Genomic DNA, 27,756 nt, shown 5'->3' on the forward strand with positions numbered 1-27,756 from the left:
TTCAAGATCCTCAGGTCCAGAATTGGTCTCAAACGACCATCCTTCTTGGGAATCAGGAAATACCTTGAGTAAACTCCTTGACCCCTTTCCTGCTCCGGGACCAACTCCACCGCGCCCTTTAAAAGGAGGACTTCTACCTCCTGTTCTAGCAACAGGAGGTGTTCTTGTGAACAATACGAAGGGCGGGGCGGGATGAGGGGCGGAAACTCCCGAAAAGGAAGGGTGTAGCCTTTTCCCACAACACTGAGAACCCAATTGTCCGACGTAACAGTCTCCCATTTGGTGAGAAAATGCTGTAATCTTCCCCCTACAGGAGAGGCGTGAGTTGGAAATGGTGGAAGCCTAAGGCTGCTTCCCCTGCTGCACCCCGCCAGAGGATGAGGAAGAGGCAGAGTGCTGCTGAGAGGCTCCTCTGGTGCGGACCCTACCTCTCCCCCTAAAAGATCTATAGGGATGGGAAGAGGCAGGTTGCTGATATCTTCCCCGAAAGGAAGAGGAGGAAGAGCCACGCCCAAATCCACGAAACCTCCTGAAAAATCTGGAAGAGGCCGTGGAAGAAGGAGCTTGGAGCCCTAACGACTTAGCCGTGGCCCTGCTTTCCTTAAAACATTCCAAGGCCGAATCAGCCTTAGCCCCAAACAGTTTGTCCCCATCAAACGGGAGATCCAACAATGTGGACTGTACATCAGCCGAAAAGCCCGAGTTACGGAGCCAGGCCTGTCTCCTTGCCACCACAGTTGTGCCCATTGCTCTGGCTACCGAGTCGGTGGTATCCAGTCCCGTCTGGATAATTTGGGTCGCAGCAGCCTGGGCATTTGAGACAAGATCCAAAAGACCCTGGGGAAGCTCTGTAAACGAAGAGGAGATGTCATCCATCAGAGCATGAATATACCTCCCCAGGATACAGGTTGCATTGGTGGCTTTTAACGCCAGACTGCAGGACGAAAAAATCTTCTTCGACTGCGCCTCTAGCTTCTTTGAATCTCTGTCCCCAGGCACCGTCGGAAAAGAACCAGGCGCTGACTTGGACGAACAGGAGGCCTGCACCACCAAGCTCTCCGGCGTAGGGTGCCTGGACAGAAAACCAGGGTCAGTTGGAGCCGCCCGATACCTCCTGGCCGCGGCTCTGTGAACTGCTGGGGAAGATGCCGGCCTCTTCCACACCTCTAAAACCGGATCCAGCAGAGCGTCATTAAAAGGTAACAGAGGCTCCGCCGCGGCTGAGGCCGGATGTAACACCTCTGTCAAAAGGTTTTGTTTCGCCTCCACCACCGGCAAAGGCAGGTCCAAAAAACTAGCTGCCTTCCGTACCACTGCATGAAAGGAAGCAGCCTCCTCAGTATATTCCCCCGGGGACGAAAGGTCCCACTCAGGGGAAGTGTCCAGCCCACTGGCCGACTCCAGTCCACGCAGCCCATCACCCGAGTCCTCTAGCTCTCCTTCCTCTAGGGCTCGTTGGTACTCCTGCTCTTCTAGTACCCGGAGAGCACGTCTCCTTGAATGCAGTCGTTGCTCAATCCGCGGAGTCGACAATGCCTCCGCCGAAGTCGGAGATCGGCGCCGATCTTCCGAAGCCACCGACGCCGCATCCGGCGCCACAGGTAACTTCGGCGCCGACTGAAGAGCAGTTGAAACGGATGGACCCACCGGAGTCACAGGCCGAAATCTCGACGTCGACGGGATGGAAATCCCTGGGGCCAATCCTTCCGAAGCCACCGGAGCGGCCACCGGCGCCAACACTGGCGCCGAGCCCACGTTCCCAAACGGGAGAAAGGGCATAAAGGGTGCCGGCCGAAGAGGCGCAGGATCACCCAAAGAAAAGGCCAAAGGCCCAGCCGGAGCACCCCCTGGAGCCATCTGTTGGAAGATGGCATACATCGCATTCAAGAATGCGGAACTATCGGCTCCAGGGGTGGGAAAAGCCGGATACTGGGGTGCCTGTCTCGGAGGCGACCCCGACGCCGGCCTCGGCGTCTGCGCCGGAGAAAACACTTGAGGCTCCAATACCTCAATCACCGACGCCTGTCCAGGTGAAGTTGGAGACGCCGGAGAAGGCAACGGCGTCGAAGGATGCGGCGTAACCGTGGGGCTGACCTCCCATGTTCTTCGGCGCCGATCCGGAGACCTGGAACGAGCCTCCCTTGAATGACGCCGAGATTCTCTACGGCGCCGGGAGTCTCGATGACGCCGATGTCTTGGAGAAGACTTCTTGTGATGCTTCTCCTTTGACTTGGCCATAAACAGCTTCGCCTCACGTTCTTTAAGAGCCTTTGGATTCATGTGCTGACATGAATCACAAGTCGAGACGTCGTGGTCGGAGCTCAAACACCAAAGGCAATCGGAATGAGGATCCGTCACCGACATCTTGCCTCCACACTCACGACAAGGCTTAAATCCAGACTTTCTCTGCGACATTATTTCCACAGCGAAAGACTACGCAGCAAGATAAACACTGTAACCGCAAGAGTAACAGTTGCTCCCTCGAAGATAACCGTTTCGAATGCACGGAAAAAAGGGAACTGACGTCCGCACGTCGTCGAGGACCTCTTATTGCCTGTATGACGTCAGACGGCGTCGCGTGGGCGACAGTGACGTCCTCGTCGACGTGCAGAGACTAGTAAGAAGATTTCCGTCGAATGCTGGCGCCATGGGAGTATTCATGAGGTGAGAAATCCACAGGTAGTTGTATCCATCAGAACAGGCAGCCTATTGGCCCTCCCTGGTAAACTCGGATTAGCCCAGGATAACTGGAGTCCTTGTCCTTACCTGTTTGAGGCATATAGGAGAGAGTGAGTGACAGAAAAGGAAAGTGAGGGTGTGAGTGCACGTTTCCACCGAGCAGTCCAAGAGACAGTCACTCAGAGGAACTGGGTCCAATTTGGAAACTCTATGTGCATCTGCACAATATGAACATCCAGGGGCACAGAGGCGGTGACACCTGCTGATCTGTTTCTCTGTGTGTCCTTTCTCTTATTGGGTCTGACGGAGTGCGGGTATTCCACATCTGTTCTTGCACTGCACTGAAACCAGCCCATTCCCTTTTGTCTATGTTGGAAAATGTATAATCATAAAAATACATTTGAAACAGATTATGTATGATACGTCAATCAATCAAACAGTCGATTTGTATAGCCCAGCTGATCACCCAAGAGGGTACCCAAGCGCACACAAAGAGCGTGCCACTGCTCAATTAATGCTTCAAGTGGTCAGCCCTCAACACTGGAATTTCAGCCTGGCCCTAATTTCTGCCTGTGATGCTTCAAGCCCAGACATGACAGTTCACTATGACTCCAGTGACAGCCTTATTAAATGAAGCAGTGACAAAGGAGAGGAAGTCCTTGAAGATCCGAGACCACGTCACCTGTGCCTCTGGTCTCGACAGGTAAGTGTTTGAAGAGGTGGAGGATACTCAACGATCTTGCTTCGATGACGCCTGCGGGTAACACAGGAACCTCTAGTAGCATTTCATAGTGTTGTATGTGCTCATGTACCCCAAAGTTTCTTCAAATTCCACATATCTATAGGAATTTATATAGGACCAACCTAGCCACAAAGCCAAGGCCTTCTAATGGTTTTAGATATGAACATATACAAACAGAAGATCACAAGTACATGAAGAAGAGGAATAGAATCTCAATGACATCGGCCATGTTACTGTTCTAAGGCTAAGTGAAGAGAATGTGTTTGGATGTGCATGTGTGTCTATTTGCATGCATGTCAGTGTGTTCACGAATGCACATGTAAGTGCGAGGAGAATTCTCCATGCCTTATCATCAGGTTGATGATAAAATGTGTTTAATTTATCACTTACTTGCTTTGTTGCTGCTTTTACTCTGTGAATCCTTATCATCCAAGGGGCACAGCTTTCATCAAAAAGCTGGAGGACAAAATCACCTGAAATTTGGAAGACAAGCAATCAGTGAACAGCTTCTTGTGTGAGTGTAAGAAACTGGGTTGAGAGGGATGAAACCCTATACAAGCAGCAACCACAATTCTTGTCAGGATGAAACACAAACAAACACCAAATGAATGTGTGCTTAACCCTCTGGTAGCTTGGCACAACAGCAGTCAGGCTTAACTTAGAAGCAGTGTGTAAAGTATTAATGCAACACTTCCAACAGTAATAAAGTGAAAACACAACAAAAGAAAAAGAAAAAAATAGAGAGGAATTTGATAAATTATTTGAGACCAAAACGACAAAAATCCAATCAGTGAAAAAAAATATGCAAATTTTAAAGAGTTCAGGTAAATATAATGCCTAAAAGCACAAAGCACCATTCATGCTTATCTGGTTGCGCAAGACGGGGGGAAATCACAAGTTTAGGCTGACAGGGATGGAGCGCCGGTCAGATACTGGGACCAGGTTAGTCCCGCTGAAAGAGTTACCTTCAAAAGTCCAGCATAAAAAAGGGAGTCGCGAGGAAAGTGAACAGCAGGCCGGGTTTTGCAGTCTTTGCTGTGATGCGAAGATTGTGTCGGTGCCACAGATGGTCATTACTGGAGGTTCGCTTTGGCAGTCACTGTGAGTTGTCGATACTGTAAGGCAAAGAGCAGACCTTGCATTTCCAGTTGGCACTGGTGGTTGCTGTGGCATGCAGAGTCGGATTCACCGCAACTTCACATTGGTGGTGGCAAGATCTTGGCATGAACAGGCCTGTTTGCGATCGCAAAGAGCCCAAAACTTCAAGATCTTTTCTTGGACAGGGAGCTCAAATGGCGGCACAACAGGATCTAGAATCTGAGGGGCACCTCTTGGGGATCCGGCATAGGTTAGCAGGGCTTGGGACGTTTGACTTGCAGGTCCAGGAAGTAGGTCTGCTGGGCAGATGCAGGGAGGACTCTGGAGCTTGTGATGTCCCTGTAGCTTAGAACAAAACCCTTGGAGTCACTTCAGGCTGGTACGAAGTGTGCAGGTCCAGCCTCCCTTCTCAAAAAGCAGGGCAGCAGAGTAGCAGTCTTTCTGGCAGCAGAGCAGCAAAGAACTACTGAAGAGTTTGGTCTGACAAAATGCCAACTTTCTAAATGTGGCATTTTCAGAATTATGACTTAAAACCAGACTTTACCATTAAAGAGTGTTTTAAATTACAGTTCTTTAGACACTAAACTCGACATTCCTACTACCAGGAAATGTAAAACTTGAAAGTACACATCACATTTTTTAAATAGACCGCACTCTACCCTCTGGACTGCTTAGGGTCTACCCTAAGGGTTACATATGAATTAAAAAGGAAGGTTTAAGCCTGGTAAAACATTTATTTTGCTAGGACAATATAGCAGTTTAAAATTGCACACGCAGGCTGTAAGGGCAGATCTGAGATATGACCCAAAGGCTATTGACTAGGTGGCACAATTAGTGTTTTAGGCCCACTAGGAGCATTTAATTCTATAAATCCAATGCACAAAGTCTTTTTATTTTTATTTATTTTATGGATCCGAAGATCCAGCACAAATCCTCAGCCAAATAAGGGGCCTGCTGATTATATTGCGCACATTCAATACTAAAACAACAACACATTTAATACAAACATATGCAATTGATATGTCTATGAGTGTATCACTGCCTGTGTGTGGGTGTGTGAGTAGGCAGCGATGTGGAATTCTAATAGCCCAATGGCCAGGACATATTGTTTAGGTGCAAGGACAACCCATTTTTATATTTATTTTTTCCTTGGGAAAATTAGGCCCAACCCCGTGTAGCACAAGTTCTTCGGTTGTCAGTTTACAGTGCCACCGTATGGATCAGGAAAGGGCATTATCTGCAGTTAATGTAATATTTGTGTCTATATGTTCATGCTTTTCAAACTTATATTTATGGTTCATTAATGAAAAGCCTTTACTACTAGGGAGAGCACTCTAAGGAAATGTTGTAAGCTAGGACTGCACTACTGATAATAGTTCCAGTATAAAAATGGGTACACATGTTTCCAAAGTTTAACAATATGAGGCTACGTATAATGCTCCCAGAATGCTCTCTGGTTAGATGCAAATAATTGCAGAACCTTGAAAGAAAGATTGAGGATTCTTTGCTTTCAAAATATAAACATTCACAAAAAAATGCAACTAGGAAAACAAAAACGTTTTGCTAAAATACTTGAAAGTTTAGGTACGATTTCTTTGAGGAATCATTTAGTTGATGCATGCTAGTATTTCAGAACAATATTCATAATGAAAAAATCAGTGTTACCAGTTTCAACAATATTATGGAAAAAATAAACATGCATCAGCAAAGCCTGTAGGTTCGACATTGGCCGTCAGACTTTGGTTTTGTCAAGGGGTGTCTTGTTTTGACATGGGTTTTGTAAAACGTTATTTTTGTGTGAGCTGCCAAGCCCTCACTATTATAACAAACACTGGCAAAAAGCAAAAATATTTTTTGGTCTCAAAAAGTACACATTGACCCAGTAGTTTCTGGGCAGTATTTTGTGTGCTGATATGCTCCTTGTGAAAGAGCACAATGCTGTCACTCGTAGTGAGGCCAGACAATAGTTAGCTAGACAGAGGGACATAATTTTAATAAAAACAAAGGTCTTTGTTAATGCCAGACCTAATTAGGGGCCTAACTCTTAAAGAAAGTCACAAAAGCGCACCCATGGTATATGTCCTTGCATTAGTGCAGATTTATGACTTTCATCAATTACCAAGAATTTACAGAAGCAGGCTAGGAAATGGTACTCCTAAAAAATATTTGTGAACTGCATTTTAGCTTGAGCAAATACATATGTGTAGACTTGCTCATGCGAAAATCTGTTGAGCATTTAAAAGTTTACTTTCCCTCCTTGTTTGAAATAAATGTTCAAGTTTTCTCAGTATGGGAAACTATTAGAGAAGAGCTTGTGAAAACCCCTTAAACATGCAAGTTTGGAGGTTTGCACAGACTTAAAAGGGCATTCCAACCCTGAAACTAGTACTTACCTCTACCTCCAGCCCTAATAGGCCTTGAGAAATCTACTCGCCCCCTCGCTATGGTGAGTCAGATTTTATTTGGTTGAGCTAAATTTATAACCTACTTACCCGTTCTGGCGAGTTAACAAAGAACTGGTGTTCAGTTCAATCAGAAAGTGAAGGAGCAATAAAATGCCTTTAAATCTTCTTTTTATCTTGTCACATTTGCTCTGTGTTCAGAGAAAGAGGTCAGAATTCAGTTTACTTCTCTGACTGCAGAGTTCTAGGATTTTGTAAAGTGAACTGTGTGACCTGCTGTACAGAGTATGAAATGAAAAGCTGTAGGGAGTCAGATTTATCCTAACACACAACATTTAAATAGCTAATAAGTCAACTGTACGAACATTTCAGAATACATTTCAATAGTTGTGAATGCCCATTTTTGTACTTCTGGAGGATGTAAAAAATATTTTAATAGGATGAAAACAAATCACAACACTTTACTTGGTGATGTGCAAATGATAAATGTTTTCTGAAACCCAATTTTCACAGACTATTTTTAATACACTATATAGTTTTATCAGTAAAGCTGCAGGTTTGTGGGAATGTTGCGGGCAATTTCAATGGGACATTTACTGTCTGTAAACGACCGTGTGCTACCACATCATGCTTTAGTAATGTATTTATTAAAAGTGAGATTTTAAACATGAACTAAGAAACGCTCCTGCCCTGATCGCAATGCTATCAGTAAACTAAGAGGCACGTCAGGGATAATGTGTACCCTATATGTGGGCTAGATTCTTATTACACATGGAGAAAACATTTACAGTATTTAATCAAACAAAAGAGTTTTTCTGTACAGCAGAAATGCTTAACTCACATACTTGATGGTGCACTCATGTGAGAATGAAGAAAAAGGTGCCTCTATAAAATAACATATTTGCCTAGGATTAAACAATTCGAGACCAGTTTACAGGCCAAGTACCCTTCAGGAAGGTTGAGTAAATTATTCAAGTTATTCGACCTGCAGGTCAAGTAATGTTTTTATGATTTTTCGAGGTCTGCCAATATCAAGATCTGTGGAAAGGTGGCTATATAAGGGAACTGCTAGTATTCAAGCCCTACTACAGTAATATCCCAGGCATAATCATAGAGCTTATTATCAAAGCTTATATATAAAAAGATTGTTGCCATAATTTGTTGCCGCACTACATGCCTCCAAAGGGACAAGTGAATTTTGAAACAGTAGATGCATGAAGCAGCCTGTCCCATAGACAAGTAGGTATTTTATAACATTTTACACCCCTGGAGTGGGTGTGTGAGTGGCTGTGTGGGTGTGTAAGTCAGTGTGGTAGTGGCACTGTAGGTGTGTGAGTAGGTGTGTAAGTAGATGTGTGAGTGTTTTTTTGGGTCTGTGAGTGGGTATGTGAGTGGCTGTGTGAGTGGGTGTGAGAGCGGTTTAGTGGGTCTGCGAACGGCTGTATAGGTCTGTGAGTGGTTGTAGTAGTGTGCAAGTGGTTGTTTGTTTGTGTTTGTGAGTAGATGTATGTGTTCATTTTTAATAGGGGTCTGGATCCGCGGATTCACACGTATTTGCCCAAATCTATGAGGATACGTGTATTCCTGTGTGCAAATAAACATTTTTTAATTTTTTTTTAACAATTTCTTGCCCCTGAGGGGTCCCTCACAGACCCCTCCATCAGTTCCATGGGTCATGGTACCTCTACTCTGACCTCTTCTATCACTTTTACATTTTATTTTTCCCCCTGCAAACCATGTCCCAATGCACAAAATGGTGGCCACAACTTTCCTCTCAGGCTGAGGCCAGTCATTCACTGCATTGCTTTTGGCGTGTGGGTAACGAAATCCACCTGGATCCGCAAAGGATCTGCAGGAGATCCACATCTCTAGATATACATATATATATATTTTTTTTTTTTACTAAAAGCACTCTTCTGGAAGAAGATCTAGCTTTCTGCCAAATTTGGTGTAATTCCGTTCAGAGGTTCGGATTGTAGTTGTGTCTAAACTTCCTGTGGGAAATTGTATGGGGAAAATATGTTTTGGGAGCCCTCTTTTTCTCGGCCCTCACTTGATGGATCACTGCTAAATGTTTCAGACATCAGCTGAAGTGACTGGCAAACAGCACCAAAGTTATCAGCAAAAAGAAAACGAGCTTCCTATGGGAACTAGGTCCTAACTCTAAATACCTACTGATGATGGCCAGTACGAGGTAGGTATATATTTCAATTGAAACCAACCTATTTCAAAATTCTTACATATAAAATCTGATGTACCTCTTATATAAGATGGTAAACCACAAACTATAGGATTTAGGAAGGATTCTTTGTACTTAGATACATTTTCAGCTATGTGGAGGTATTATTGGTCTTCCAGGTGGTTCATTGAAATTCTTGGTATTGTGAGGATTAGATAAAAGATAGGCATTTTAGTAAAATCTGCAGCCAAGCCCCCTAACCATCCAATCCCACACTATGCACGGCCCTTTGACCATGCGCGGCAGGAGTTGACCGCAGCCTGGCTCTCTGGGTGTGAGAATAGGTGTAAGAGGGTGTATCTCGGGATGAGAGTAGCTGTGAGAGTCTCTGGGTGTGAATGTGAATCAGTGTCTTAGAGGGTGCATCAGTGTCTGCGCAAGTCTGTGAGTGGGTTCATGAGGGAGTCTGTGAGTTGGTGTACGAGGGTTTGAATGGGTCTGTGAGTGGGTGCGTGAGTGTCTGAGTGGGTCTTTGAGTGGGTGCGTGAGTATCTGAGTGGGACTGAGTGGGTGCATGAGGGTCTAATTGGGTCTGTGAGTGGGTGTGTGAGTGCCTGAGTGAGTCCGTGAGTGGATGTGTGAGTGTCTGAGTGTGTCTGTGAGTGGCTGCGTAAGTGTCTAAGTATGTGTGTGTGTGAGTGGAAGAAAGAGACTGAAAGAGAGAGCGAGAGGGTGAGAGAAAGTTTGTTTTGGCTTTGATGATTGATATATTTAGAATGAGATATTTCTCCACAAATTGAAAAGAAAAATGTATTTGTCAATTAAAAAAGAGTAAGATCGCCTTTCAGTATGAGCCTTAAACATTTGCACTTGGGAAAAAAAGGAGGGAAATGACCCGGGATACACCTGGACTCAAACCCTCAACTCTCAGGGTAAAGGTACGTGACCTTCACCCTTGAGCTATTCATTTTTTTCCCGTGCTATGATGCTAAGTTATCCGATCAGGCGTGGATTAGGTGTGTGACTAATTTTGATGTGATCATGCTTCAGGAAACCTGGTCAGAGGGGTTGTCTGTGTGGGATGGGTATAACAGATTTGCAATTCCAGCTGTGAAGTCCCTTGGTGGCCGCTCAAAGGGTGGCTTGGTTACCCTAATTTGCCTCTCTAGTGGGTGCATTTCAAATTAACTGCAATCACCAAGGTATATTGCTGGTATGGGTAATTTTCTCTAATAATTTTAATATTTTACTGGTTAACTTTTATAACGCTGTGTGGGATATGGGATGCCAAATTGGGGCCCTGTTTTCCGTTCTTCAGGTTTTGAAATACAGAATGGAGGAGATGGGGTTAGAATTCTGTGCTATTGTCTCTGGAGACTTTAATGCTAAGCTGGGGAGGCTCAGTACTGTGGTTAATCCCTTTATTTTTGACTGAGAGGATTATTCAGTGGATGGTCTGCAGGACTCCAGAGGCAGGGTTCTAATTAAGGAACTCAGGAAGATGGGCCTTCTGAATGTGTGTGATATAGAACCCGTAGGCACTCATCAACTCCCAACCTATGTGGGAAGAGGATTTGAATCCACTATTGATTATATCTTTATATCTCCACCTATGAAAGACCTGGTGACTGGGGGGGAGGTGATGGGGGAGAGTTTCAGTGATCACAATCCCCTTATAGTATCCTTTAAACTCCCTGGGGCCCTACGTAATTTAGGACGAGGTAGGCCGGTAGTAGTGGAGATAAAGGACCAGGGTAGGCGGCTTGGGTGGAAGCAAGTGGATTCCCTAAAAATTGTAGAAAGGGTGGTGGGGGAAAATTTACATTTATTTATGGACACACTCTTGACAGAGGCTCCTAATCCTAAGACTGTTATGAATGCAATAACAATAGTAAATGCAGCAGTGAGAGACTGTCTTTTTTCAGTAAGCAGCCAACCTAGTAAACGCAAATGTGGTTGGTACGATAAGACCTGCTATGTTGCAAGGGCAAACCTGAAGATGACCACTAAGAAACATCCTAGAGATTGGGTCCTCGTAAAAGAAGCTAGAATGAAATATAAGAGGGCCCTGAGGGATAGCAAGATAAAACATAAAGATAAAGCCTGGGAAGAGTTAGAACGTGCCATAGCTCTGAAGGATCCTGGCCTGTTTTGGAGAGTGGTAAATAGAGGTTCCTTTGGAATAGACACATCTGAGGGCCTAGTCTGTAACATCGCCCCGGAAGGATGGGTAATTCACTTTTGTAGTATTTTTGAGGGCTCTCCCCTAAGAAATAACCGGGAGAATGAGTATGAGATGGCTCCCAACCTAGCAATTAGGTTTTGGCTCCAGGAGGTTATGGATGCGATACAGAGTAGTGCGAGCAATAAAGCTCTGGGCCCGGATTCGATCCCTATGGACTTGTATAAAGCGAACCCCCAGTTATGGGCACCTGTTCTTTTAAATGTCCTTAATGCAGCAGTTACTGTGGGTACCCCCGCCTCTTGGAGACTGGCATGTATTGTCCCAGTGTTTAAAAAGGGCGACCGAAATGATCCTAAGTCCTACCGCCCTATTTCTCTACTGGACTCTTCGGTGAAGATTCTGGGACGGATTATTTTAAGGCGCCTGGAGTCCTGGATGATAGGGAATGATATCTTAAGCCGGGACCAGTATGGTTTTAGGGAAGGCCTTGGCATGCGAGATCAATGTCTCAACCTATTGATGCTGATCGGCAAATACACACAGGCTAGGAAAGGTACGCTCTATCTTGCTTTTATGGATCTTAGCTGTGCCTTTGATAAGGTGAACCGGTCTATACTATGGGAAAGATTAAATCAGCTAGGGCTGGATCCTAATATTGTAGAGTTGCTCCGATATCTACATTCTGGGACGGTTGCAAATGTGAGGGTGGGGTCGAATGGGGAATGCTCAGAGGCCTTTAAGCTTTCAAGGGGTGTGCGCCAGGGTGCACTATGAATGGTCTCCGGGAAATAGTTAGAGCTTATGCCTCCTTTATGTCAGCTTTGGGTTTAGAGGTCAATTTTAAGAAATCTCATTTTATGGTGTGTGGAAGACCCCTGAGTAGGGTGGGGGAGCTAAGGGTGGAGGATCAAATTATTAGTAGGGTCCATGAGTTTCCATACCTAGGGATTATTTTTGATGAGAAAGGATCTTGGAAACCTTGTATTGCAAGAAGGGGTGCATTTTTTCATGCAGCAGTCGGCGCAACTTTTGACTTTGCTGTAAGGGTAGGTAGTAAACCCATCAAGCCTTTGCTTGAAATTTATAGGCGGAAATGCCTCCCCGTCCTGCTGTATGGTGCTGCACTTTGGGGGTATAGGGACTCCCGAGCCCTTACGGTGGAAGAAAATCGGTTCTGTAGAAGGCTATTGGGAGTTGGACAAAATATCCCTGGTTTTAGCCTTCATTTGGAGCTGGAGCTTGAGTTTGTCCAGGACACTATACAGTTGGCTCCCCTTCTGCTATGGATTTCAATTTGGACTAACGAACATGCCACTCTGAATTGGGATATCTTAAAGGATTGTCTGGCTTGTGACAATGTAAAGAATATTCCCTGGTTGATGCACATAAGGAAGATGGCTCCTGATTTGGGGCGGCCTGATTTGGTTGACTATCCTGAAGGCCTGACCAGGTGTGATAAGAAATGGGTTAAGGAGAATTTTTTAAGAATCCAGAAGAACAGGAGGGAGGGGGAGGCCTTAGGGTAAAAATCGATCAGGGATTTCATTATGTTAAAGATGTAGGTAGGTCCTGAGCGCTATCTCTTAGAGATAAAGGATGTGAGGGAAAGGTCTCTCATAACCCGTTTCCGTTTGGGGATCATTAGAAGTAATTTGTGTTTCCCGTTAGGTCAGTATGGGGACAAATGTATTAGACCCTGCCCCTGTGATGGGGTTTCTCAACAGACCTTGCCCCGTTTTACTTTGTTTTGTGTTTTTTATGCACCATTCAGAACTCGTTTTTTATTACCTCTCCTAAGGCCCAAGGGTTTTGTGCAATATCGTCCTGCTTTTATGTGGCTGCAGATGGCCTCAGATGTATTGGTGTGGAAGGGGCTGGAATCATTCCTGAAGGGAGCTATTACTTGGCGTAACAATGTAGAGTTTTTAGAATGAATCTTTCTATTTTATTGTTTCTATGTATGTGGTTATATATGTTTTTATATATGATGGGTGTTCTTATTATTTATGGTTTTATTGCTAAATTTTAACAAATGTATTGAAGATTATTTATTGTAATGGATGAATTTTTTTTCATACCGAATAAAAGTTATTATTACTGTTTCCCGTAACCCCTCAAGGCCTCCTCCGCGGTACCACCTCATTTTTAAAAATTATTTTCTGCTCATTATGGGCTATCTGGGACGGTGGGGGAGCCCCAATGAGTCATCTACTGTACGGTGGCTACACCCAATAAATGGCCACTTCCTGTGGGAAGAGGTCACTTCGCTATCCCTGATTGGCTATTTTTGCTACCATGCAAGATGGAGGAAAATGGAATAGAGGGGTCACCTTGCTTGCAACAACACAGGGGTGGTCCAGGCTGGGGTGGCCACTCCTCATTTTCCCACCACTGCTCATGCCAAAAGTTGGGGTTTGCAATGGGGATGGGCATCTGCTGCTAACAGGAGGGCTGAGGGGGGTCAGGTTTTAAGAGCGGCAAGCCCTTTGAAGCTCACTGGCAGGGCAGTGCACATTCTTGGGGGAGGAGGTGTAACACCTCTTCCCAGAAAGGGCTTTGTTTTCTGGACCAGGAGAGCAAAGGCTCTCACCCCAGGGTTCCAGAATCTTGTCTGGTGGTACCAGGCTGGTTGTGACCAGACAGCAACCATGCCAGGGCTAATTAGCTTTGCAGGGGTCACCACTAAGGTGGCTCCTGGGTACATTTTGCTTTTAAGAGCAGCTCCCTGTTTGAGGGAGGAATGTTTTCATCTGTCTTCCCTACACGCATATTTGCATGCATGGAAGACAGATGGAAACTCTGATTTTTGACAGCAGGAGCTGTTTGACAGCTGCTGTCAGAAAGCGGACTTTGTTTGCTTTTGCTTGGTGGGGGCTGTCAGCAGCGCTGCCCCTGTGGTTTCTTTTAGAAAAAGTGACCTGGGGAGGTGGTGCTCCCTGGGGCGGCAGGTTGGCCATGCTTCCCCCTCCATTCAGTGCATTGTAAGAAATGCACTGGGGAGGTGGCGGTCCCTGGGGCTGTGGGGGAGGCTATTGGTTCTCCCCCACAACAATACAATTTGCCCTGGGAGGTGGTGGTCCCTGTTGTGTGGGGGGGCTGCGCGCCCCCCAACATTGTAATTGCCCCGGGGAGGTGGCTGTGCCCTGGTCTGACGGAAGCCCTAGGAGGGGAACCCAGTGTGCCCCCTCCTCATTAAACTCCCAATGCCCCTGCATCTGGATCAATAGATTTTTTCAGAGATTTGTTTTTAAAAAAAAATGCTTTTTAGCCCTGGCGGACTCACTCAGGGACCCCAGCACCAAAGCTTAGGGGTGAGGGTGACTTTTCCCTGGCCCCTTTTCATATTTTGTTACTGTTTTTTTCTAGGGCTCGGCTGAAAAGATGGTTGCCAACACTTACTTGTTAATGTGTTGGCAGCCAATCAGATATCAGCACGGGGACAGTTGGATCTGCAGAGGATCCGCGCCTGTAGATATCTATATTTTTGGGCATTAAATTACTCCAAAACTACTGAACGATTCACACCAAACCACAAAAAGCATAACCTGTGGAACAGGATGTAGCTTCACATCAAATCTGGTGTAATTTTGTTCAGAGGTTTGGCCGCTAGGCATGTCTAAAGACCCTATGGAAATATGAATGGGAAAATTGTGTTTAGGGGTCCCCCCCTGTTTTCAGGCCCCTACTTGACGGACCACCCCAAAACTTTCAAAACAGAAGCTGAACTGATCAAAGTATAAGTCTGAAAATTTTGTGAAGATTCATCAAGTGGCCACAAAGTTATAGGCAAAACAAAAAATGCTCTGTCTCTGGAAACTAGATCCTAACTTTAATTACCTACTGGCGGGGGGAGGGTGTGTGTGTCTATATATATATATATATATATATATATATATATATATATAGATATAGATATAGATATATATATATATATATATATATTAGAAATGGGGTTTTTGGTTGGCAGTCAGGTTACACCCTGTCCAAGCAAGGACTCTCACTCTTTTCAGGGTAAAAGAGAATCACCCTCAGCTAACCCCTGCTTACCCCCTTGGTAGCCTGGCACGAGCAGTAGGCTTAACTTCACAGTGCTAGGTGTACAGTATAAGTACCAACACACACAGTAACTTAATGGAAACACTACAAAATGACACAACACAGGTTTAGTAAAATAGAAAGTATTTATCTACACAAAACAAGCCCAAAACGACAAAAATACACAATACACAAGTCAAGTTAACACTAAAAATGCAAAAAAAGAGTCTTCATGTAATTTTAAACACACACTAACGTTGTTAGCATGAAAATATACCGTGGACATGTCAAAAATACCTCTGCACAGGCGAGTGTACGTTAAAAAGGGCTTGCGATGTGCCGATTTCACTCACAAGTGAGACCTTGCGTTGTTTCTCCTTTCGTCGGTTTGGTGCGCGTTGTTTCTTCTCTCCGCAGGAGAGCGATGCGTCGATCAGGTCAGCACTCTCAGGTCCGGGCAGGCCTAGCATAGTTTTTACCAGCCCAGCGGTGTTTGCGCCGGAAATCCAGCCTCATGATGATCCTAAAACTACACAGCACAGGTTTTGATCTCACCAGTCTCCGTCAGCGATGCTGTGCGTCGTTTCTCCAGCCTCGGGCGTCGCTCTTCAGGTCACGTTACAGGCGAGCCTCAATTTTCAGCCGCGAAGCCGGTGGCGTGTCGATTTTTCAGCCGCAGATCGGAGCCGCGTCGATCTTTTCCCCGCACTGCAGTCAGTGTGTGGATTCCTCACTCTCTCTTAGGCTGCCACCTTCTCCTTTCAGGGTCCCAGGAACTGGATGGGTACCACTTGGCAGAGTAGGAGTCTCTCCAGAGACTCCAGGTGCTGGCAGAGAGAAGTCGTTGCTGTCCCTGAGACTTCAAACAACAGGAGGCAAGCTCTAAATCTAGCCCTTGGAGAGTTATTCACAAGAAGGAAGACAACACAAAGTCCAGTCTTTGTCCTCTTACTCTGGCAGAAGCAGCAACTGCAGGATAGCTCCACAAAGCACAGTCACAGGCAAGGCAGCTCTTCTTCCTCAGCTCTTCAGCTCGTCTCCAGGCAGAGATTCCTCTTGGTTTCCAGAAGTGTTCTAAAGTCTGTGGTTTTGGGTGCCCTTCTTATACCCATTTTCTCCTTTGAAGTAGGCCTACTTCAAAGCAAAGTCTCTCTTGATTGTGAAATCCTGCCTTGCCCGGGTCAGGCCCCAGACACTCAACAGGGGGGTTGGAGGTTTCATTGTGTGAGGGCAGGCACAGCCCTTTCAGGTGTGAGTGACCACTCCTCCCCTCCCTCCTAGCACAGATGGCTCATCAGGAAATGCAGACTATACCCCAGCTCCCTTTGTGTCGCTGTCTAGTGTGAGGTTCAACCAGCCCAACTGTCAAACTGACCCAGACAGGGAATCCACAAACAGGCAGAGTCACAGAAATGGTTTAAGCAAGAAAATGCTCACTTTCTAAAAGTGGCATTTTCCAACACACAATATTTAAATCAACTTTACTAAAAGATGTATTTTTAAATTGTGAGCTCAGAGAACCCAAACTCCACATGTCTATCCGCTCCAAAAGGGAATCTACACTTTAATCATATTTAAAGGTAGCCCCCATGTTAACCTATAAGAGGGACAGGCCTTGCAACAGTGAAAAACGAATTTAGCAATATTTCACTGTCAGGATATATAAAACACATTACTATATGTCCACCCTTAACCATACACTGCACCCTGCCCTTGGGGCTACCTAAGGCCTACCTTAGGGGTATCTTATATGTAAGAAAAGGGAAGGTTTAGGCCTGGCAAGTGGGTACACTTGCCAAGTCGAATTTACAGTTAAAACTGCACAAACAGACACTGCAGTGGCAGGTCTTAGGCATGATTACAGAGCTACTTTTGTGGGTGGCACAACCAGTGCTACAGGCCCACTAGTAGCATTTGTTTTACAAGCCCTGGGCACTTCTAGCGTACTGTACTAGGGACTTACTAGTAAATCAAATATGCGAATCATGGATGAACCAATTACAAACACATTTTGTAAAGGAGCACTTGCACTTTGGCACTGGTTAGCAGTGGTAAAGTGCCAAGAGTAACAAAAACTGCAAAAACAGAGTCCAGCACACATCAACAACCTGGGAAACAGAGGCAAAAAGTTAAGAGAGACCACACCAAGGATGAAAAGTCTAACTATATATATATATATATATATAGACACACACATAGACTTGCTTCAAAGACCGTGCTACCCGGCGTCCTCACACAGGCAGCAGAGACAAGGATCGCGGAGCCCCTTATTATAGACAAACACATTTCCACTTAAGAAAAAAAGTCTCTGCCACATACGATGTCCAAATCTTATTCCTTTATTCGGCAAACAGCAAAATTCAACGCGTTTCAGCAGTCCTCGCTGCCTTGCTCACAAATAATCCCTACTTTTATTTCTATTCCTATATATTCTTTTCTAATAACACAAACATAAAAAACGGACTACTTTCCTTCTTGCATCAACGGCAGCCATTTTTAACTTTCATATTATACAAAATCAAACAAATATTTGCCAGCTTATTTTTACAATCATTTCTTCTATCATCCCTTAAATAGAGTTCTACATCGTTAACCATTACAATCAAATTACATTTTCAGGACACCATAATCCATAATCTTATCTTTGTGCTATTTATGTACTATCCAAAAAATACCTACATAAAAGTCTATTCATGCACCAAAGGTTCGTTAATTGTACTTCACCTGTATCTTTTATGATACAATAGCTCTTCTGCTTTTCCAGTTCATTATTTTATAGTTTTAAGGTACAATAACTCTTATGCCTTTTCAGTAGCTCATCTATGAAGACAATATAAAAGAGAAAAAAAATGAAAGAGAAGATTAGTATATGTAATTAATTAACATAGTGCCACAATATAACCAAAACAAAGTTTACTGAAACCAATTCTTTTTCAACCCGTTACTCTGTTTCAATGTCAGAAAAAACGTCCTATTCATTTACTCCAATGATTCATTGACTATTATTCTAATTCAGTAAGTGTACTGCTAATTCCTCATCCTTGTTAAGTCCTTCAGGTTCCATGGTGTTACAGTCAATAATTAAGCGAGATTCTAATTTTCTCAACTCTAATGTTCTATTTCCTCCTCTTACATTTAATATTATCCTATCTAATACCATGAAAAGGGGGTTCCTATGGGGCCCACGCACCCCGGGGACCACCGCCTCCCGGGGCTATGTCCGATTGAAGGGGGGGGCACACGCCCCGTGGAGCCATAGAGTCCTTAAGGCTTCCCCCGCGGTGCAAGATAGCCTGTAAAGGGCTTTTGGTTATTTTTATTTTTTGGGAAATAAATTACATGAAAGGCCATAAAGGACTAGAAAAAAAGAAAACCCTATTGCGCACAGGAAAAGGCAGTGCACGGTGCAAGGTTATGTGCTTATAGGGGGTTGGCCTCAGGGTGGGCCGCAGGCCAAGCCCTGTGGCCAACCGCTCCCACGCACAGCTGAAGGCCATGCGCGGTGGTGGTTGGATTCAAGTATAGCAATTAAAATTACTATGGGCCTGATTCTGACCCTGGCGGCCGGTGACCGCCAGGGTCACTCGCCACGGGAGCACCGCCGACAGACCGGCGGTGCTCCGAAGGGCATTCTGACCGCGGCGGTTCAGCCGCGGTCAGAAAGGGTAAACCGGCGGTCACCCGCCGGTTTACCGCTGCCCTTCTGAATCCTCCACGGTAGGGGGTGCCGCGGGGCCCCTGCCGTGCCCATGCCAATGGCATGGGCACTGCAGGGGCCCCCGTAAGAGGGCCCCGCAAAGTATTTCAGTGTCTGCTATGCAGACACTGAAATACGCGACGGGTGCCACTGCACCCGTCGCACCTTCCCACTACGCCGGCTCAATACTGAGCCGGCGTCCTCGTGGGAAGGTTGATTTGCCCTGGGCTGGCGGGCGGCCTTTTGGCGGCCGCCCGCCAGCCCAGGGCAAATCTCAGAATCACCGCAGCGGTCTTTCGACCGCGGTGCGGTGTTCTGACGGGGTTACTTTGGCGGGCGGCCTCCGCCGCCCGCCGAAGTAAGAATGACCCCCAATATGTTAAAAAACATTGATTTCACTGAAAAAAACAAAGGTTACAGGGTATTTACTCGTACAAAACCATAAAAATTCAGCAGTTATAAGGTAACTATGACTTGCGCCTTCGCCATGCACAGCTAATTACTCCACATATTATATCATTAATAACATATTCCATGCCATCTTTCATACTCTCAATGCAAAATTTGCAATAAACTTATTGATGAGAAAACTGTGCCTGGAGAGGGTGCAAGTTTTAGTTACTTGAAGGAACTCCAACTATAACTGCTGAATTTCTATGGTTTTGTACGAGTAAATTCAGAATGTAACTATAACATCCCTGTGACCTTTGTTTTTTTTCAGAGAGAATATATACAGATAGAGATGTATAGGAATATATAGATATATACACACATAAATATATATTACATGATATATAAATAAATATGTAGTCAATATGGAGTTAAGACAAATAGATACATTACTCTCTGCGCATCTGCCTCATGCCATGGTATTTTTCATGTTTATTGGTTTTAACATGGGGTATTTAAACAAAACCAGTATGTAAGGTGTTACATTGGAGCAGGAAGCTAAAATCACATTAAAGAGAAATCATGAATATTGGAATTGTTTTCTAGTATAAAGTAATTGTTCCAAGCAATCTGTGAGGCAGTACAAAATGTTCTTCGACTGTCAGTTTTGCTGTACTGTGCTAATAAGCTCACATTTTCCCTTTGCACTGCAGTAATAAATACATGCATATGCTTTCATTAGTGTACACGCTCTATATAACGCGTTAGTGGGTCACATTTATTTTCACTGCCACTGCACAGAAAATACATATTTTGTTATATATCATCTCAATATGCATAGATGTAGAGTTAAGAAAAGTATATCTATACTTATCTTTGTATACTTTGCCTATATGATGACAGTCAATAATTTGTACAAATTAGTATTGCAGATCGATAATAAAAATTAACAAGGTGGGAGAACAGCTAAAGTAATTTTACCAAACACAAAACGATCTACTTCCCCTGTTACTGGTTAACAGAAATTCCATTGAAATAAGTCATGCGTTGGAGATGATCACAGACTCCCAGCTTCTCCTGGTGTGGGGCAGCCAGCGGATTCATACCAATAACCCTCAAATGCTAGACGCTGGTATAGTTGGGGTGGAGTCAGGGTACGGGGAAACCTCTCTTTGTGTCTTTATGGTGCCTTTGTTGGGTGAGGTGGGGGTGGGCAGCTGCACGGTTAAGGAAGAAAAGGTTGTGAAGAAAAGAATGCAGAAATGTCCAAGGAAGAGCAACGCTAGGGGTGATGCTTTGATATCGGTAGGAAGCATTGAGATGCAGAAAGGAGATACCAGAGAGTGAGAAAGAGAGAATACAGCACAGAGCTGAGAGGTGCATCTGTGTGATCATTTGAAAGGAGTGGGTGACAGTGCAGGGAGTGGAAGGCAGTGTAGGAGGATAGTGGGAAGCAGTACAGGAACTGAATGAGTCACAGTGCAGGAAGAGAGTAACAGTGCAGACATGGAGTGAGTGACAGTGCAGGAAGAGAGTCAGTGACTGCAGGGAGTGAGTGACAGTACAGGAAGGGCTTGAGTAGCATTGCAGGAAAGGAGGGGCACTGTAGAAAGGGTTTTTTAGAGGCAGTGCGGGAAGGGGTTAAGAGGTAGGGAGTGAGTGACAGTGCAGGAAGGAAATGAGCAACAGTGAAAGAAGGGGTTAAGAGGCAGAGAAAGAGTGACAGTACAGGAAGGAGTTAAGAGGTAGGGAGTGAGTGACAGTGAAGGAAGGGGTTAAAAAACAGGGCAATAGTAAAAGTGCAGGAAACGTTTTCAGAGACAGTGTAGGAAGGGGCTAAGAGGTAGGGGGTGGCAGTGCAAGACATGAGTCAGTAGCAGTGCAGGGAGGGAGTGAGACTGCAAGAAGGGCTTGAGTGGCATAGCTGGAAGGGAGAGAGTGATAGTGCAGGAAAGGAGGGGCACTTGCAGGAAGGGTTTTCGGGGCAGTGCAGGGAGGGGTTAAGAGGTACGGAGTGAGTGACAGTGAAGGAAGGGAGCAACAGTGAAGGAAGGGGTTAAGAGGCAGGGAGTGAGTGACAGTGAAGGAAATGGTTAAGAGGCAGCGAATGAGTGGCAAACGGTGAATCAGTTGAACTGCAGGGAGTGAGTAATAGTGCAGGATGGAAGTCTGTGACAGTGTAGGAAGGGCTTGTGTGGCATTGCAGGAAGGGAAAGAGCGACAGTGAAGGGAGGGAGTTAAGAGGCAGGGCGTGAGTGACAGTGCAGGATCGGAGTGACAGTGAAGGGAGTGGTTAAGAGGCAGCCAATGGTGACAGAGCAGTCAATCAGTGGAAGTGCAGGGAGTAGTGAAAGTGCAGTAGGGTAGGCATTGTTTCCCCCTGGGAATGTTACTGCTCTCTTGGGTGCTTGACCGAAGTTCCAGAATTTTTATTTTGTATAGATAACAAAGGTGTTACAGTCATGGTTTTTCATTTGCTTCTTTCTCTTTTCGTGAGTTTCCTGACTCTTTTCCTTTTGGGGCTCGCCGGCAGCATCACCCCCAGAGCACCCTTCAGTCCTGTCTGTCTGGGTCTGTAGCTGTGGAGGGGGCTGATGTCTGGTGCTTGTGTCTCTAACATGAAATGCGGGATGTGGATTCCTGATGAGAAATTGGTGTTACCTTTTCTGTTTCCGGCGAGTTTCTGCTTCGTTTACATGAGGCCCAAACAAAGATAAGAACCCTTCTCGTCCTCCAGGGCCTGAGACAGTCTGCGCATGTGCGGGAGAGTAGTGTCTGTCCACGTCCGGTGAGTGGGAAGTCTGCACACGTGCGGGAGAGTAGTGTCTTAACATTACAGAATGACTGGGGCAGTCTGCTCATGCGCCGGAAGAGCAGTACCCCTCCACTTCCGATGACTTAAACAGTCTGCGCATGCGCAAGGGAAGCAAAGTCCAGCCCCTGCTGACGACTGGGGCAGTGTGCACATGTGCACGGGATCAGTACTTCCGGTGACGTTCGTGTTTTTCTCTAGGAGAAGAGCTTTTGGGTCAGCGCGCAAGGACAGCACCGGCAGGGATGCTGGCTTCACTTCCGGCCTCTCCATCTGTGTCTAGCCTGCTGCAGAGGAGGAAGGACCCCTCAGCCTGTGCAGTTCTCTTCATCTTAAAACCCAAATCTGCACCTGCCCCACCCAGCCCCAGGAGGAGGCGAGAGCCTGGAAATGTCTGCACAGGTTTCTGCTCAGGTAGGAGCTTATCTGCACCTTCTGCCGTGTTTGTAGAAATAGATTGAATAATCCGGGAGCCTGGCTGAGCTGGGCTCTTCTATCCGGGAACCTCTGGGGGCTTTCCTTCCAGCCCTGGGGGTGTTTGTGGTCATCCTTTGTGTTGAAGAGGGGATTTGTGTGCAATGCATCTTACTGCACTGAGGAATCTGTACACTGCATCTTACTGCACTACGAGGAATCTGTACACTGTCCTACATCTTACTGTACTCAGAGAACTGTGCATTGCATCTTACTGCACTGTGAGGATTCTACACAGTGCACTGGATCTTACCGCACTTTGAGGAATCTGTGCCACTCCTCTGCATCTTACTGCACTATGAGGAATCTTACACAGTGCACTGTATCTTACTGCACTGTGACGTATCTGTGTACTGCATCATGCTGCAGTGTGAGACATCCGTCCCACTGCACCTTACTGCACTACGAGGAATCTGTGTGCCCTGCAGTTTACTGCACTGTGAGAAATTTGGGGCACACTGCACTGCATATTACTGTACTGTGAGGAATCTGTGTACGCTGCACTGCATTTACTGCACTATGAGGAATCTGTGCACTCTGCACTCCATCATACTGCATTGTGAGAAATCTGTGCACTGCACTGAATCTTGCTGCACTGTGAGGAATCTGCACTTCACTGCATCGCACTGCACTATGAGAAATCTGTGCATGCTGCAGTGCATCTTACTGTATTGTGAGAAATCTATGCACACTGTATTCTGTTGCACTATGAAAAAGCTAAGTACGCTGTACTGCATCGTAATGCACTATGAGTAATCTGTGCACACTACACTACTTTTTCATCAAGGACCCTGGAGCTATAGAATCACTTTATCTGTTGATCATACTGTGGCCACAGGTGTCCTGGCACTAGTAGTCCAAGGATAGACTCAAGAACTTGAAACGGACAGACATATAGCACAAGCCAACAGGACAGTGCATTAGCAGAATAAGTGCATTGTCAGATTGTTGCTGGAGTAATTCTGACTTTATAATGGGAAGGGATGAGTCGAGGGGCCAAAGATAACCCATTCCATAGGCGATGACCCAGGTTACTGAAGATCCTCCACCTTCATCTAGTCCTCTAGAAACAAGGAATATGGTTTACAGACTGCTAGCCAGATCGTAGAAGCCATGTAAGAGTGTGAGGCACCACGGTCTTACAAGGAGGTTGGACTACCTCTGTACTTTGTAAAGGCCTGATGAAAAAGATAGAGAATGTTAAAGGGATTTTATTTTTTTTGCCTCGGAGCCAATAAAATGCCATGATGACATTTCTGCAGCTCTAGCACCCTCATTACTGATATATTCTCAATCTGCTGCAGTCTTACCACCACAGACTCCAATAAGCTAAGATACAGAAAATAAATGCTCTTACCTCTTCCACTCTTATGAGTGGGGAGTAATGCCAGAACCATTCCAGGGATCCACAGTTGTAAAATGCAATAAACGTTTCTGAATTTTAAGATGAAATCAGAGGTCACAGACACACAAGATGCCCAGGTTCTTAAATTGTTACAGTGACTGCCAGCGCAGGACAAAGTTCTGGCTTCCTGTGCTCCATCACTGAAAGAACTGTTTTATTTCTGTTCATCTGTTGCTTATAAACAACAAGGGAGTATCTCAGAGAAGAAAATGTGGCGTGCTATCTTAAGCAGGCCACACCCACATGACCCTGGTGTAGGGACAAATCCAATTTCTTCTGTAAATGCCTCTTTAGAGTGGAGTAAAAGGCGTGCAGAGATTTCCTCTTCTGTTAGCACTCCATACAATGCAAGTAAAGCACAGAATCCCTCGTTTAGTTAAACCCCCTCACATTGCTAGTAAAAAGTGGTGCAGGGTGTAAAAAACACACAGTAAATGCCTCTAATAGTGTTGTTGCTCGATTGTGAATTTACCTTAAAAAACAGAAGATGAGGCTTTTGGCAAAACAGGAATGGTTCATTTAATTAAACATTACGGCCGGAAGGGCAGTTACAGAAACCGGGTCTCAGGACTCTCTCAATGTACAATCCATCTGAGCTCTGTTTTATACATTTCTTTGGGAACAATAAAACAATTACGATATTCCTTTCTGGGTAAAGAATGTGACCAGTTGTCTTGGAGTCATAAATAACGTCCTTATAACATATGCAGGTGGGCCTCAACCTTGCGTGGGCACAATTAGAGCCAGTGGGTAACGTGTCCAGATGTCCGGCCTGAGGGGCTCATGATCGCTGGGTGTTGTGTGCTGTGTTCTGATTGTCTAAGTTTTCCTAACTTCATGTGGCATCTGACTTTATGGTGTTTTGGGAAGGCATGCACCTCTCTGCCGATGTGTGTTTTATTGGGGCCAATCTCCTGGGACCATTGTGGTGTCGCTGCACCTATCTGTGGGATTGATCTAAGTTTCTTGTTCGCATGTTTGTCTGCAAGCTACGTGCTGCCAACCTATGACCTGTCAGTTAGTAACCTCAGGCCTGGGTCTCAGAGCCTGCCTGACCACGTACTCCTGAGTCAGGGTTTATGGAGAATTGATAATGGGTGAATCTGACAATGATGCAATTTCCTTTGTGTATGTGAACGTATCATGGTGCACATTGACACTGACATTTCCAATATTAACACATCTTTAATGTTTTCATAGTCATCCAGACTTGAATGGGTGTCAGGCAGAATTCAAGGGATTATATTTATCATTCTGAGTTAAAGGGGTGATTACTCACACTCTCTTTGCAAGCATCCAGGGCCAACTCCGAAACAGGAATTGATTTCTAATCAGCTGGTGCCATTATTGGACCCATATCTGTCACCATCCTCCCCAAAAAGCTGCAGCTCTTTCCTCTTCCACCCTACCTTCTATTGGTGTTGTGCCCTGTTAGCTGCAACCACTTGTGTTAATTACAGAACTATTTGCCCCATCTTTCTAAAATGGATAGTGCTGGAGATGATGGGTTTTGAAGGTGCTGATAGACCTAAATTCTAATTTCAGCTGGACTGGATACATTTTTTTTGTCCAAGAGTGAATCCAATCCAAAAACTGCCTACCACTAAAACAAAATGTGACTGCAGCTGGAAGCTTTCAAGACACAGACAGAAAAAGCCCATTGTGGTAGACTCTGTAGAGGGCACTGACTCAGTACTACCATTAACACCAAATGAGTGCCTTCAAACTATGAGACCAGTTGGGATTGTATAGTTAAAATGCCCTGTCACATTTTACAATCACAGTTAACACCCAACCAACAATCACCAAGGGAGCTACCAAGGTTTTCTGTTCCACCATCTCAACCCAAAATCCACAATAACAATGCAGTCCATACACAGCAGACCATCCTTGTACCCCTGCCTTAACTACATCTTCACCAAAGGCCTGTACCCATCAGCGCAGCCCTCACCTCCAATCCTGAATGACTCAGTAAACTCAGCCACTTAGCCAGATGCCTGAAAACACGCCTCAGTACCCCAAGCCCTCCTCAGGAAACTCTCAGCTGACTCAAAGACACTCACCAACTATCGTCTCATCTCACTGCTAACTTACCCAGGGGTGTGGAATTTAATAAAATATCTACTTGTCCATGGGACAGGTTACTTCTTAAATCTACTTGTCCTATAAAAAAAAAAATGACTTGTCCCTTTGGTGCCTTGTAGTTAGGCGACAAATGATGGCACCAATCTCATTATGTAAGACCTCTGATAATAGCCTCTCTCATTATGCCAGGGCTACTACTATAGTAGGGCTTGAATACTTGCAATTTCAATCCCTACTATAGCAATTTCCTTATTTTTCCAGGTTTCCGCAGGTCTGTATACTGGGGCTGGAGGAAGCAGTAAGCAATTGTTCCAGGGCTGTAATGCCTTTGAGTCTGCAAACCTACTAACCTGCATGTTTTAAAGTTTTTCACCAGCTCTTCTCTAATCTTTTCTTATAATGGGAAAGGTTGGAGGTTTACTTCTGACAATGGCAGAAGTAGAAGTTCTTCCAAGATTGGGAAAAAAGGGGTTGGATGGAAAGTGAACTTGTAAACGTTCAATGGATTGTCACATGAGCAAATCAACACACGCATATTTGATTGTGCTAAAATACAGATCATAAATATTTCTAGGAATACAATTTCCTGGTCTACTTCTGTAAGTTCTTGTGAATTCATGAAAGCCACTAATTCAAAGACATATACCATGGGTGCACTTTTGTAACTTTCTTTAAGAAATGGGTCCCTAATTAGGTGTTATGCTAACAAAGACATTTTGTTTTTATTACATTCATTCATTAATTCATTAACAAAACAAATAACTCTAAAATTCAAGAACGGTTATTAGAATTGAAGGATCCCTTGTTGCAAAAGACAATCAACATTGCAAGACGGATAGAAAATACATCCAAATATTGAACAGAACTTAATCTGAAGCAACGCAATAATGACAGTTTTTCGAAAGATGTGAACGCTATTTCCAAGGCAAAGAAAGGGGAAGTTGTAAAGTGGGGAAAAAAAAGAAAGGGAATGTTATAGATGCAGTAGTAGTAATCATACTGCAGAGGCGAACAAATGCCCTGCGACATTTATGAAGTGTTACCAGTGTAAGAAAATAGGTCACTTTGCGCCTATATGCAGGCTAGGACGTATGAAGAAGCAGCGACAAAGACAGTCGGTGAACAGTATCAAAGCGTGCAGTGATGTACAGTCAGATGAAGAAGAAGAGAATGAGGATGAGGGAAATGTTGAGGTGTTAACAATAGAGGAATGTGTGGGGGCAATTGGAGTTAACTATACTCCTCCAAAGTGTAAAGTTAAAATGAATGATAAAGTGGTGGAAGTGTGGATAGATTCGTGTTCACCATACCCCATCGAAAGCAAACAAGTGTGGAAGGAGTTAGAGTGTGGTGAAATTTTGCCCATAAACAATAAACCAGTGGGATATTGTGGAGACAAATTACCCCAGATCGGTTGCATAATGTGTACTATAACTTTCAAGGAGAGGAGTGCGGAAGTACCTGTGTATGTGGTAGAGCATGGAAAGAGCCTATTGGGATGGAGTGAGCAAAGGACTTTAAGAATGGTGTTAAATCCCAACCTCCCAGAACAGGTGTTATTAGTAGAAGACGA

General features: G+C 44.9%; 2 protein-coding genes across 5 annotated transcripts in view; one reads left to right on the top strand and one right to left on the bottom strand.

The window, feature by feature from the left end:
* The window catches only part of LOC138287350 (zinc finger protein 84-like), a 239,428-nt gene that overhangs the window by 148,773 nt on the left and 62,899 nt on the right, over positions 1–27,756 (top strand). The window contains exon 1 of one of the 4 annotated variants that reach the window (XM_069227717.1): positions 22,349–22,633. The exons of 1 other annotated variant lie outside the window; for it this stretch is intronic. The gene's annotated coding sequence lies outside the window, so the exon portion shown is untranslated. Of the gene's footprint in view, positions 1–22,348; positions 22,634–27,756 lie in introns of those variants that run through there. 2 more of the 4 variants (XM_069227714.1, XM_069227713.1) reach the window with 2 other exon arrangements.
* Positions 1–27,756, bottom strand: part of LOC138286968 (uncharacterized) — a 417,069-nt gene that overhangs the window by 31,186 nt on the left and 358,127 nt on the right. The window contains exons 17-18 of the mRNA XM_069227337.1: positions 7,012–7,112; positions 3,812–3,867 (exon numbers count right to left, since the gene is read on the bottom strand). Coding sequence (XP_069083438.1) covers positions 3,812–3,867; positions 7,012–7,112 — 157 coding nt within the window. The remainder of the gene's footprint in view (positions 1–3,811; positions 3,868–7,011; positions 7,113–27,756) is intronic.

This window comes from Pleurodeles waltl, chromosome 4_1 (assembly GCF_031143425.1).
Source record: "Pleurodeles waltl isolate 20211129_DDA chromosome 4_1, aPleWal1.hap1.20221129, whole genome shotgun sequence".
Lineage (NCBI taxonomy): Eukaryota > Metazoa > Chordata > Amphibia > Caudata > Salamandridae > Pleurodeles > Pleurodeles waltl.